At 40.0% G+C, this 13834-nt stretch overlaps 1 protein-coding gene across 2 annotated transcripts in view; it reads right to left on the bottom strand.

Moving 5' to 3' along the window:
* The window catches only part of LOC126366006 (putative glycerol kinase 5), a 296780-nt gene that overhangs the window by 14821 nt on the left and 268125 nt on the right, over positions 1-13834 (bottom strand). For both annotated transcript variants that reach the window (XM_050008851.1, XM_050008852.1), the window contains 2 exons: positions 12927-13090; positions 5209-5342 (listed from right to left, as the gene is read on the bottom strand). In XM_050008851.1, coding sequence (XP_049864808.1) covers positions 5209-5342; positions 12927-13090 — 298 coding nt within the window. The remainder of the gene's footprint in view (positions 1-5208; positions 5343-12926; positions 13091-13834) is intronic.

Genomic DNA, 13834 nt, shown 5'->3' with positions numbered 1-13834 from the left:
AGATATTTCAGTAGCTATCTGCAAAACTGGATTGAGTGGACACAATACCTTGCACATTTCAACTGCCTGTATCGTGGAGTTAGCAGCATGCAATAGTTGCAGTGTCTGACCTGTCTGTCTTCTGATTTATTCAATTTGCTAGTGCTGAAAATCATCTCTTCCACACACATGATCCCTCAACAACATTTCTCGTTGTTATGTGTGATCTGTTGAACAGATTTTCAACACTCATTCTTGGACTAGCTACTGGAGGAAGAAGATGACTCTGGAATGCTTAACACACAATTGCCAGTTTGATTTTATCCAAGGTGAGCCAGCAGGCTAGAATTACAAAAAATCATGTACATTGAAGGTGGAGAGGGGGGCAGAAAGGAAAGGAAAAGAAAGAAAGAAATGATCGATGTCAGCTGCATTGGGGCTTTGTACTGAATCAGCGGCGACAAGTGCAAATGTGTGCCGGACCAGAATTCGAGCCCACGATCCCCTGCTTACTAGGTAGTTGTGTTAATCACTGCGCCATACGGACACAGTGTTTATCACAATTGAGCGGACTATCTCAATATGTCTCTTGGCTGACCCACATCCCCACTTGGCACTACCTATTCACAGTCCCTGTCCATGTCCTCCGTGCTTGCTATTCTGAGATTCCTGCAGGAGACAGAACGTAAATCTGCATGTGCAATGAGGGTGGTGGATTCATTGCTCATCAAAGACAATCAATTATATGAATGTGTGGTGACTGTTCTTTTCAATATGTCTGAAAGAACAGACACCATGTGTCATCCTCGGGTGTAATACATATTATATAAATTTAACTTGGAGTAAACCAATGGCCTTGCTGCAGTGGTAACACCAGTTCCCGTCAGATCAACGAACTTAAGTGCTGTTGGGCAGGGCTAGCACTTGGATGGATGACCATTCGGTCTGCCGAGCACTGTTGGCAAGTGGGGTGTACTAACCCCTTGTGAGGCAAATTGAGGAGCTACTTGATTGAGAAGTAGCTGCTCCAGTCTCAGAAACTGACATACGGCTGGGGGAGTGGTGTGCTGACCACATGCCCCTCCACATCCCCATTCAGTGACACCTGTGGGCTGAGGATGACACAGCAGCCAGCCGGTACCTTTGGGCCTTCAAGGTCTGTGCGGGAGGAGAGGAGAGGAGAGGAGGGAAGATGGAGTGGGGGGAGGAAGGGGAAATGAAAAAGTAAAAAGGGGAAAGGAGAAAGGAGAAAGGAAAGGAAAGGAGCTATGATGTCAGCTGCATCAGGACTTTATGGGGAATCAGTGACGACACAAGTGAATATGTGTGCTGGACTGGGATTCAAACCTGATATCTCCTGCTTACTAGGCAACTGCAATAAATAATGTGTCTGTGTGATGCAGTGATTAATGCAACTGCCTAGTAAGCAGCAGATCCTGAGTTCAAATCCCAGTCCAGCAAGTATATTCATTCCCCGTCACTGATTCCGCATACAGTCCCCATGCAGCTGACATCAACAGTTCCTTCCCTTTTCTTTCCTTTCTCCCCCTCCAACTTCAATTTACATAACACGTATTACAGGTGCAGATTCCGTGCGGTATCTGTTTTTTCAAACACGAATGAAAGAACAGATAACATGCATTCTTATATCACAAAAAATTGTCTAATACTGTGATAAACATTGTCATTTACAAACAGTATCCAGTATTTTTCAACCATAGTTGGCTACTGATTGCACAGTAAAGGAAAATTAACCTTTCCTTCCTTTGTATTCATATTTATTGTCACCACCTAGGTTATTTTTATATTGGCCCATTTATGGCATCACATACTTGTGGAAATGAAGCTAAATAGAAGAAACACTCTTGTTCTCCTGCAGTTCTCTTCTGTGTGTTTGAAAACTTGATGTATGAAAGAGCAAAGAATGTAAAAGATTCTGATATTTTTAATAGGGCTGCTAGCTGTCCCCTTGCCAATACCATGGAAATCAGCAGAAGTTGTGTCAGTGGTGGAATAGTCATTCATAAGAGAACAACCTTTGCAACAACTGGAACCTGTTACTTCTGGTACTTGTATATAAGTCAGTATCAGTTACTGGGCTAACAGGCTCCTCTATAATCTTATACCGATTTAAAGGAAAATTAGAAAACGCATTCTTCAGAACAAGAGTTAAAATACTATTGATGTGGTACACAGAAAGTATCCCAAACAGTGAAAGGGTTTAAATGACGTAAGGTGTAGTGTAACAGATTGAGACCCATGAATTTTACAACATGATACATTAGTCTACTAGATGACGTGATGTACTTCAGTATCCGCCATATACATAAATACATATCAACACATTTTATGTTTTACTTCCATTAATTATTAATTAATATATTGTATGGAAATTTTCTTAGTAACATATTTACTCAAATTTTGTAAAATAAAATATATAATTATCTGTCACATAAACACATGCCATAATTTTTATCTTTTGTACAAAACTGAAGTAAAATAATGTACATACAAGGATGCAAAATCTTAAAGTGAACCAATGCAAATGAAAGCAAAGTGAAAGACCAATTTAATTATAACTAAAATTAAGTTCATAATATTAATTGTTAAAAAAATAGAATACAAGCTTTGGTTTGAAAAATATGTGAATTTATTAAATCTTACCATGGGGACCATAATTGTATTTTGTGATATGCATCATAGTGCACTTATATAATTTCATAAACACAATATTTAATTTATGTTAATCAAAATATTATCTTCAAGAATGCTTGTAACTGCTGACATAGTTAAAACAAAATTTATGCTTTAGCAGCTTGTCTGCACAGTACCTGCAACTGTTGATTAGCTTATATTTGGCTGAGATTTGTCAGAATAAAATGTGCTATTTAACTTCAAAGTGCTTTTCAAGTTTTATTCAATGGATTTTCCCTTCACATTTTGTAAATCAGATGCAGTCATACTCCCAATAGAAATAACTCAGTAGTATTTTTTCTAGTAAGCAAATGAAAACAACATAATACTCAATGACTGAACAGACAAAGCTAAGTACTGTTGATTATAATGTGAAATCTCCTGTTCTAAAACATAAATTAGACTTGCAAATAAGTTTTGTCTTCTATCTGAAACACTTGTGAAATAATAAAATGAAATGATTAAAAATTTATTGTCACAACAATACTTAGACCATTTTGTTGCTTCTCAGTATTAATGATCCTGTTACCTTAAAAGTTATATCATCGTTGAAAAATAAAAACTCTGCTAGGTGGGATGAGATACCCATTACGGTGATTAAAAGAGTGTCCGACATATGGGGTGGAATCCAAAATTTTTGAGAGTAGGGCTGTCATCTGGGGAGTAGGAGTAATAGATCTTTGCCCCACTAAATGGCGAGAGCTGGATATCTGATGAGTCAGTGTGCAGAGTGGCATTCAGCTGGGAGGACATGTTATGTGTCCACAGTGATTTCCGTAATACTCTGTGTTCGGTGTGTGGCAATTTTACGATGGATCCGCAAACAAAACAGCAAATGTGTGTTAAATTCTGTGTGAATCTCTGAAAAAGTGCTACGGAGACCCTTGCAATGTTTCAACAAGTGTTTGGGGGACAGAGCATGAGAGCAACAACCATCCCAATGGAGGAGCATGGGCTCCCCAAGACCCAAAAAAGCAAGACAGGTGAAGAGCAAAGTGAAGAACATGACCATCTTTTTCTTTGATACAAAGGGAACTGTGCACAAAGAGTTTGTCCCACCCAACGAAACAGTGAATTCTGCATACTACTGTGACGTTTTGCAACGGCCCCTTGAAAATGAGCAGCAACGACAGCCCGAATTTTGGCATCAAGGGAAATGGCTGCTGTGTCACGACAAGATACCCTGTCACACGTCCTTGCTCACCAGGACCGTTTTGGCAAAAAACAGCATGGTGGTTGTACCCCACCCACCGTACTCACCAGATCTGGCACCTTGCGACTTCATGCTATTCCCAAAACTGAAACTCAAGTTGAAAGGCCCTCGGTTTGACAATCTAGAGAACACATTGGCATTTTATACCAAGTTATAACTCTCAAGGGAGGAAGCTTTACCTCAGTACAGCTGGGCCTATTTGGCAACATATTTGCTGAATAAAGGATTAATTGATTTCGAAAGTCCAGGAAGGAATAACAACAAGATGTAAAGAATAGATTACTACTCATCACATGGAGGAGGCAACAGGTCATAGAAACAGGCACAATGAAAAACATTGCTAAAATATCTAAGCTTTCAGACAAAGTTCCTCTTCTGAAGTAGAAAACAGATACACATTCACACAATTCATAACTCACAACTTTTCCTACCTTCAAAACAAAAGTAAATTCAGTTCATCCTTCAACTTCAGCTGAAAGGATAGTCAAGCAAATAAAACACACTGGTGATAAAGATGTATCCATTGTCAAAATGTTATTGAATTTTGTGATTTTGCGCAATTTCTGGATAATGCACATGTTTCAGATGATATTACATACCAGTCTTGACAACCCATAGGCCTAAGTTTTTTAATCATTTTAATAAGATTTATCCAATTCTAGTAAAGACAAATCATAGTTTCAGAAGAGGTGGTTGGATGCCTGTTCCTGGTTGGTACATCTCTTATCTCTAAAAGGAGAAATTAGTAAGTATTGCGTATTGTTTAAACAAAATTTAAAAGAGGTGTTTAGGTACCATTGTGATCAGTGCTGAAAAGGGCTTAAAATATTTCCAAGAAAATGCAACAGGATGTTCCAAATCCCATTTACTCCAAGAAGTGGCAACTGATGCCGAAATGTTTTTTGATTCTTTGTCCACAGACAATTGATTTGCATGAAGTCTCCATGGACAGATTCAAAATATCTCTGAATGACACCAGTATTATGTATGCCACACTGAACATTATCCTGACAAGAAAAAAATGAAGGTGATGAATAAGCAATAATATAAATGGTTTTACAGCCTTGTTCACACCATTTCATGAAGTTCCCTAATGTATGATATGAAACGAAGCTTAATTATTTTCTAACTGATCACCTGCAGTGGCGTAAAACATTCCATGTTCAGTACTTTTTAGGACCGTCTCATTATGGCACTTATACAGTTAGCAAAGAAGAACTATAAACAATACCAGCAGTTTCTTACACAAACAACAAAGACAAATTTATGGCACTGGGAAATGTAAATTTCCTTACATCACTTTTATTTATACTGTAACAAACCTGCAGCAAGTCCAGCAAGGAAACCTGCCCCCAATGCTGATGTGTCTGCTGTTGTGGAACGTTCAACTTTGACACCTGTCAGGTCAGCTAGCAGTTGAGCCACAAATGTGTTTTGGGAGACACCACCATCAATTCTGTAAAAAGAAAAACAATTTATGTGTGATTTTAAATTTTCCCAGCAGACGAATATTTTGAAAACTTCTTGATTATTCAGCCAGGTGGCATTGTTCAGAAGCATTGATACTTCAGCAAGCTCCCTTCTTGCCATGTTCAGTTTGATGGCTGGCAGTCTGGCAGCCTCTAGCCAGATGTCTCTGGGTGAGGATCTGTGGCAAGGGAAGCATGCCGCCAGGGCAGAACCCACTGTACTCACTCCTGCTGCCATCAACACTGGATGCAGGTCTCTGCCATCATGACATGTTCAGATCTCTGCTGCCTCTTTTAGAATACAATCCCAGACGGTGTTTACGTTGTGACAGCTTGGTGCCATTGTGATTCAGCAGACGTCCATGGAAGGCTAGACAATCCAGATGGCACAGGATAGATGCACAATGAATAAATCCCATACAGACAACGAACAGCCAACAAAGGCCGCTGTACCAGAGCACTGCCTTTTCCACTGTAATTTCATGAATTACAATGGCGCTAAGCTGTTGCAACTCTCTTACATCTTCTGGGATTGTATCCTATAGGGGGCAGCAGAGTTATGGCTACACAATGAACTACAGTGGTTTTCATTTACACAAGGCCTGGGGCCCACACTCAAGCACGGTCAAAGCACAACAACAGTCTGCATGGAAATCTACTCCCGCAATGGCAACTGAAGATGATGAGGACATGCTGTCACCACATCATAATGCCTGAAAAGAGCAAGAAGTTTGATTGCCAAAATTTTGCACCTTCTGGACAACATCACCTGGTTAAATACCCAATAAATACTCAATTTAATTTATTTTATTAGTTCAATAATTTATCCTTGAATACCAGTTACCATATTGACTTTTTTGTTATGAATTGCTGACAGAAAAAAGAGAATTTAGTTTCACTATAAAACAATTATTTGGCAATCACGTTACATATCAATGACATCAGTTCTATGCACTGGTTATATTTAAATCTCACAAGGGCTACAAGATTCAATAGCTAAATATCTTTACCATTCTTTTGTAGAAAACACATATTTTGGCATAATTAAGTTCACTACTTCTTTATTAGTCAATAAATGTTGTAGAAAAGTTCTGGTAGGATATAAATCATTAGAGATTAAAGAAGACCACTCTTCAAAAAGCACAAACATTGAGTCATCGATAGCTACATTCAACTTACTAGTTTTCAGAGCAATTCTTTTTCGAGATAGAGTAAAACACACACACACACACACACACACACACACAGGTGTGCATGTGCCTATATGGTGCTGGCAGTGCCAGCACTGCATTACAGCAAGTGAACTTCAATTGTGGTGTATGTGTCAGGTGGGGGGAGGGGGAGGGGAGTAAGAGGCTGAGAGGGGCAGAAGACAGGATGAGTGAATGGGGTTGAGCGGCTAGTGCCTCAAAGAAAGGCAGCCAGTTTGCTGGCTATGAAGGTGGGGGAGGGAGGGGTGGCACGTACAGGGGTTAACCATGTGATGCACAGTTGTTGGAGCTGGCAGGGCATGGTACACACTTAAGGTGATGTGGGGACATTAATTGGGAGGGGTGACAGGACAAAGGAAGAGGAAACTGTTTGGTGGAGCACGAGGGGACGGTGGGTTGCTAGAGACCAAGGCCAGGATGATTACAGGAGTGGAGAATATATTGTAAGTGTAACTCCCATCTGTGTAGTTCAGAGAAGCTGGTGATGCAGGTATGGATTCAGAAGGGTGGTCGTCTTTGTTCTTGGCAACAGTTTGTCAGGGACCATCCATCCTAGTGGACAGTTGGTTGGTGCTATGTTATATGACATGGCTTGTTGCACAGGTGGCTCAGCCTCTGGTGGGGTAAGGCAAGCCTGTGACAGGACAGGAGTACAAGGTGCTGGGTGTGTGGATTGGGCAGGTATCACACCTTGGTCTACCACAGGCCTGGATCCCTATTTGTCACTGTTGATGCTATACACCAACATCCCTCATGTCCACAACCTTCCCATTATCGAACTCTACCTCTCCCAATGTCCTTCAGACACCAAACCCACCACTTCATTTCTTATACACCTTACTAGCTGTTTCCCGACACACAATAAATACAACACACAACTACTTCTCCTTTGAAAAGAAGATATATAAACTAATCTGTAACAAGGAGTATCTGTAACAGCTGCCATCCCTTCCACACCACACCAAAAAATCCCTCACACACCATCTAAGGAGCTGTGGACAATGTACCTGCAGTGATGAGGACTCCCTTGCCCAGTACGCTGAAGGTCTCATGAAAGACAAGCACTACCCCCAAACCTAGTCCAACTCCACCCATCCAGTATCTCCTACTCCAATCCATCATTTGCCTATACTACCCCATCAGAAGCCAGACCACCTGCAAGAGCAGCCACATCATATACCAACTCTACTGTATATGCTGCACAGCTTTTATGTCAGTATGACCACCAACCAGCTGTCTACCAGGATGAATTGCCACCACCAGACTATTGCCAAGAACAAATTCCAATGGCTGCTTCACAACCCAGGTCTCTAAACTACTCATGTGGGAGTTACCCTTACACATCCTCCACTCCAAATGTGCCTGATGTCCATAATTCTGGCCATTTCAATTTGTGCATCTGCTTGCTGGCTCCAGACTCGGGGGGAGGAGGTGAGGCACTGATCTACACCTAGCTGCGAGGCAGTAGCATGAGTGCCCTTTCTGGCACGCAAGTGGTGCACACTTGAGATGAGGAGAAAGCAGTCAGCTCTGTGATTCGGTGTCCATAGACCTGGTTTGATTACTGAAACAGCATTGTGGGGCTTGGGCATAATAGGGCAAAGAGTTAATGGATGGTGCCTGTAACCAAATCATTGACCTGCAGCTTTTTCAAATATGAATTTCACATGACTCGTCTGAGTTATCAGTTTCAAAGGATTGCATTAAACAGTGTGTGGGTTTGTTGATCCAAAATGCAGATACCCAGTTATTGAGTGGATGCTGTTCTTGTATGCTGGTTTGTGTTTTATCTTAGGTTTAAGTTTTTTAGTTAATGCCACTGCCATACTTGGTGGCTATATTGTGTAGGCATGGTCTCATGGGTAAAACTTTTGAATGGCATGCATGTGGATCTTGTTCCATTATTGCTGTAGCCATGAGCACTTTGCTTCACTTTTGTGCCACGTGTTCACTATTGGGTTAGAAAAAGAATCTTGTAGTTAAGAAAGGTGGTGCTGTGTGTGCAGCAACCAGGACTGGAATTGTGAGGAAACACTCAGGCAGCAGGCCCCACAATCTAAACTATGGACTTTGTGTGCTGGGTTATGTGCACCGTCTATGGGCATGGATCAAGGTCAGTGTTGTTGAGTTGATGCATAGTGTTTGCACAGGTTGCAGCCTACCTAAGACATTCCAGCATTGTACTATGGTACTGCTGTTGTTCTGTTGTTCAAATGTGTATGAAATCTTATGGGACTTAACTGCGAAGGTCATCAGTCCCTAAGCTTACACACTGTTGTTGTTCTTGTTGTTGTTGTTGTTGTGGTCTTCAGTCCTGAGACTGGTTTGATGCAGCTATCCATGCTACCATATCCCGTGCAAGCTCTCCCAGTACTTACTGCAACCCACCTCCTTCTGAATCTGCTCTACGATTTTTACCCTCCAATGCTAAATTTGTGATCCCTTGACGCCTCAGAACGTGTCCTACTAACCGGTCCCTTCTTTTTGTCAAGTTGTGCCACATACTCCTCTTTTCCCCAATTCTATTCAATACTTCATCATTAGTTATGTGACCAACCCATCTAATCTTCAGCATTCTTCTGTAGCACCACATTTCGCAAGCTTCCATTCTCTTCTTGTCCAAGCTATTTATCGTCCATGTTTCACTTCCATACATGGCTACACTCCATACAAACACTTTCAGAAAGGTCTTCCTGACACTCGATGTTAATAAATTTCTCTTCTTCAGAAACGCTTACATTGCCATTGCCAGTCTACATTTTATATCTTCTCTACTTCGACCATCATCAGTTATTTTGCTCCCCAAATAGCAAAACTCCTTTACTACTTTAAGTGTCTCATTTCCTAATCTAATTCCCTCAGCATCACCCGACTTAATTTGACCACATTACATTATCCTCGTTTTGCTTTTGTTGATGTTCATCTTATACCCTCCTTTCAAGACACTATCCATTCCGTTCAACTGCTCTTCCAAGTCCTTTGCTGCCTCTGACAGAATTACAATGTCATCGGTGAACCTCAAAGTTTTTATTTCTTCTCCATGGATTTTAATACCTACTCCGAATTTTTCTTTTGTTTCCTTTACTGCTTGCTCAACATACAGATTAAATAACATCGGGGACAGGCTACAACTCTGTCTCACTCCCTTCCCAACCACTGCTTCCCTTTCATGCCCCTCGACTCCTATAACTGCCATCTGGTTTCTGTACAAATTGTAAATAGCCTTTCGCTCCCTGTATTTTACCCCTGCCACCTTCAGAATTTGAAAGAGAGTAATCCAGTCAACATTGTCAAAAGCTTTCTCTAAGTCTACAAATGCTAGAAATGTAGGTTTGCCTTTCCTTAATCTTTCTTTTAAGGTAAGACGTAAGGTCAGTATTGCCTCACGTGTTCCAACATTTCTACGGAATCCAAACTGATCTTCCCCGAGGTCGGCTTCTACCAGTTTTTCCATTCTTGGTAGTATTTTGCAGCCGTGGCTTATTAAACTGATAGTTCGGTAATTTTCACACCTGTCAACACCTGCTTTCTTTCGTCTGTAAAGAATTCGCGTTAGTCTTTTGCTGCTGTGACTTACACACTACTTAACCTAAATTAACCTAAGGACAAACCCACACACCCATGCCCGAGGGAGGACTCAAACCTCCGCCGGAATCAGCTGCACAGTTCATGACTGCAGCACCTTAGACCGCTTGGCTAATCCTGCGCAGCACTGTGTTCTGCTTGAGTCTATAGCAAGTTGTTAGTTGTTCATTTTCTTTTACTCTGTGCTGATTGCAATAAGGGGTTTATATTGATATTTTACAACCTTGTGTGGGTGTGTGATTCCAGAAATGATGCATGTGTGCTGATCATGCAAGACTTTATTTATTCAGAATTCTTGTTTAGATTTTTATTATCTGGTGTCACATGTGCAATACAAGTGAGAGGTTTGCTCGTCAGCAGTAGTGCTTCTGAAAGAATTATGCACCTCCCGCATTCTGGTGAAAAATGCCAGGAAGTATATCTATGGTTTTGTGACAGTAAGTATGTGCAGAAAACTGATAATTTTCTAAGTTTTGATAAAGCACAGACTGTGTGGCTTTTTTGTACTGGTGATCACTGGTGTGTTTAATTCCAATTAGAAGCACTAATATAAGTATTTCGTTGCATCTCAATAGAACTGTCCCCTAGTTTTAAGTTTAGACGTGGTGCAGCACAATCCACTAGGCTATTATACTTACTAGTTATGTAGCATAAGGAAACCTCTGAAAATCTAAGGGCTGTTGTACTGGTCTACTTTGGAATATAACTATCTTAAGGCATGCCAAGCTACCTAAATTGTCCTACATGGGAAATGAATTTCTTGGGCTGCTGATATTTTTTCATGCAGCTAGTGTATTGGGTAGCACTGTGCAGCCAAATTGGTGCATAAGGCCCAAGTAGTTCCATGTTATGTGTGTTTTATCCAGTGGCGATAAGGGAGTAGGGTTCATTAATTGTTCTAAGCATCATGGTGGCGTAATTCTTGAGGCTAGGCTAGACTACATAACCTATGGATTCACTTGCTTTGGTTATTGTATTGCGGAAGCCTGTTGATAGGGAAACTTGGACAGTGGCATTAATTATCAATAGCTCAGTGAATACTATAATGTCATTTAAGTTCAATTTTTTAAGTAATGACAACATACAGAGCCAGTTTTGAAATTTCTCTTTTTAAAGTGAGAATCTGTAGATTTTAGAAAGATTTTATAAAATATTTTATTTCTTCAGGGCTATATAATTTTGTTAATACTGCATGATTAAACTTTAATATTTTGGCATCAATTTCGAAATTTTTAAAATGGGAATTTGTGTATCTTAAAGTTTTTATGGCTACAGAAATTTATTAATACTGGTTTATGAAACTTAAAAATTAATCTCTCTTCTGAATGTTCTTGATATAAAATTGTCTTATTCCATATTCATCTCACATGCCATTCCGTGTGTCATATGTAAGAGATTGACGACGTGACTGGGCAGTGGCTCTTACATCAAACTCAGTTACAGTTCTTTGACCATTACTGGAGGATAGCGGTGTCCAACATCGACTTCCAAGCTGTTATTCCTGCAGCCATGATGTAATCTCTATGGTAGCCTGAAAAAATTATTGAACTCACCACACACAAATGTTTCAATGAATGAGATACAGCTCAACCTAGTTAGTTAATGAAAGACCAGTCCTCCATTCCTACCACTAAAATTTCAGTTCACTGCAACTGTCCTGGCCTCAGTCTCCACTCTTCCTCCAACCTATCCACTCTCAACCAATTAACATCCCACATTATCTTCTGCAGACACCCCCCCCCCCCCCCCACCTGCTCCAATGACTGTGCATCATATGACCAGCCCATGTGCCTGCCACCCTTCCCTCCTGCACACCTAGCTGGGAAAGTGCCTACCTCCCTCCGAGCCACTAGCCACCCACACCAATCCCTCTACCTGCTTCCCACCTCTCTATCCCTCTACCCATCCCACCTGACTCTACCCCCACCACAACCTAGTCCACCTGCTGAAATGCAGCCCTGTCACTGTTCGCCCAGCTGGAGACATATAGGGACATAGGCAGGTGCATGTGTTTTATTCTAGCTTGAAAAAGGATTACTCTGAAAGCTAGTAAGTGTTCTTTCTTTTTGTGTGTGCCTATTGATGACTTAATGGTTCTGCTTATTGGTAAGTGGTCTCCTTTAATCCAAATGTAATATAATACACTAATTTCTGGATAACTTTTTACTTCTGCAGGTCCATTTTTATATCATATACTAAAATCCAATGCTGAGTGTTAAAATCAAGTCAAATTTTAATTTCATAATTTGCTAATACGTAACAGAAGCATATTGATGCAATTTTGTACCAGTTTAATATATGATAACCTTGACAACAATTCTCTCTCCTTCTATCAGTTTTCCAAGTAATCTGATAAAAAAAAAAAAAAAACATTTTAAAATTTTTCTTGGTACATATTACATAGCAGTCAAGCAACTATTAACTACTAACTGAGTGTATCCTGTAACAATAGCTATAGCCCATGAGTGCACATACTGCACTAAATGCTGTGACAAGAATCAGAGCAGGTATTATTTCTCTGAGGATTACCCCTCTCCATCACCATTTCATGCTTAAACATGGCAGGCCTGTGTAAGGCTAGGGGGTGACAAACCCAAAACATCAAAATTTGGTGTTCATGATCCCAATAATTTAAGAAAAATATGACTGGAATGACAGTCACTGGTGTGTTCTCACCCATGGGGCAGTGCTATTCAACCAGAGCCCAAAGAACCATTCACTAATTACATGGGCTATCAAAGTCATATTTTATCACACTTAATTGCTGCTACTTACCGTATAGTAGTACATGTGTAATTGGCCTCTTCTTTCAGTGCCTCATATAACTGCAGCACTCGGAAAACTAAGCTTTCCAAAATGGCTCTAACTATATGTGCTCTTTCTGTTTGTGGAGTTACACCAAGGAATCCTGCAGTTGCTTGGGGATTGTTCACTGGTGCCTACAAATTATAATGGTTTGGAAACTCATTATACAACTGCAAAGAAAAGTATTGATTTACATGTAGCCTATACATTGTAATATGGTTTATAACTACAAACACTGGCATTGGCGACCATCAATCAAGAGACATTTAATACAAAATTAATAATGGTCTCTGATGAGTCCAACAAGAGAGTAAAGAAATGTCTTTTAGTTCGTGAATAACAATCCATCATCTCTCCGTACTTTTGCCTTTTAGCTTTTTGTTACAGTAAGTATTACAGAGTGAAAGCTCTATCATCTGTGTTATTGATATCAAAATGCTAAACTTTCTTTGTACACATGATTGTTAGACTCAAACACAAACTTCTGACAACTGCGAATATGAGTCAATATCACAGAAGTATTTCTGATCTTTCTCAAAAACATACAAGGTCAGTACTTATGGACCTCTGACAACTGACACTTCCAAGTAACTGATAGCTCATAAAGAATATCAAAGACTACAGCTCACTGAAGTGTACTTTGTGATGTAGTGGTCCTAGTACATGTTCATGAAAGTAATAATGTATCTGAATAATATTAAGTTCAGTAAAAAAAATTATAAAGGAAAATTATATCATCTTCACTAACATTCATTTTGAAATTACAAGAGGGGAGGTTTCAGGTGTGCTAATATGTTTATTGGAGACCATCAGCATTATGATTTAGTTAAAATATTGAAATTATATGATTTTAAAGAAAACATAGCTTAGTTATAGAT

The sequence above is a fragment of the Schistocerca gregaria genome, chromosome 4, assembly GCF_023897955.1.
Source record: "Schistocerca gregaria isolate iqSchGreg1 chromosome 4, iqSchGreg1.2, whole genome shotgun sequence".
Taxonomy (NCBI): Eukaryota; Metazoa; Arthropoda; class Insecta; order Orthoptera; family Acrididae; genus Schistocerca; species Schistocerca gregaria.
This window is presented reverse-complemented; position numbering and strand designations above follow the sequence as displayed.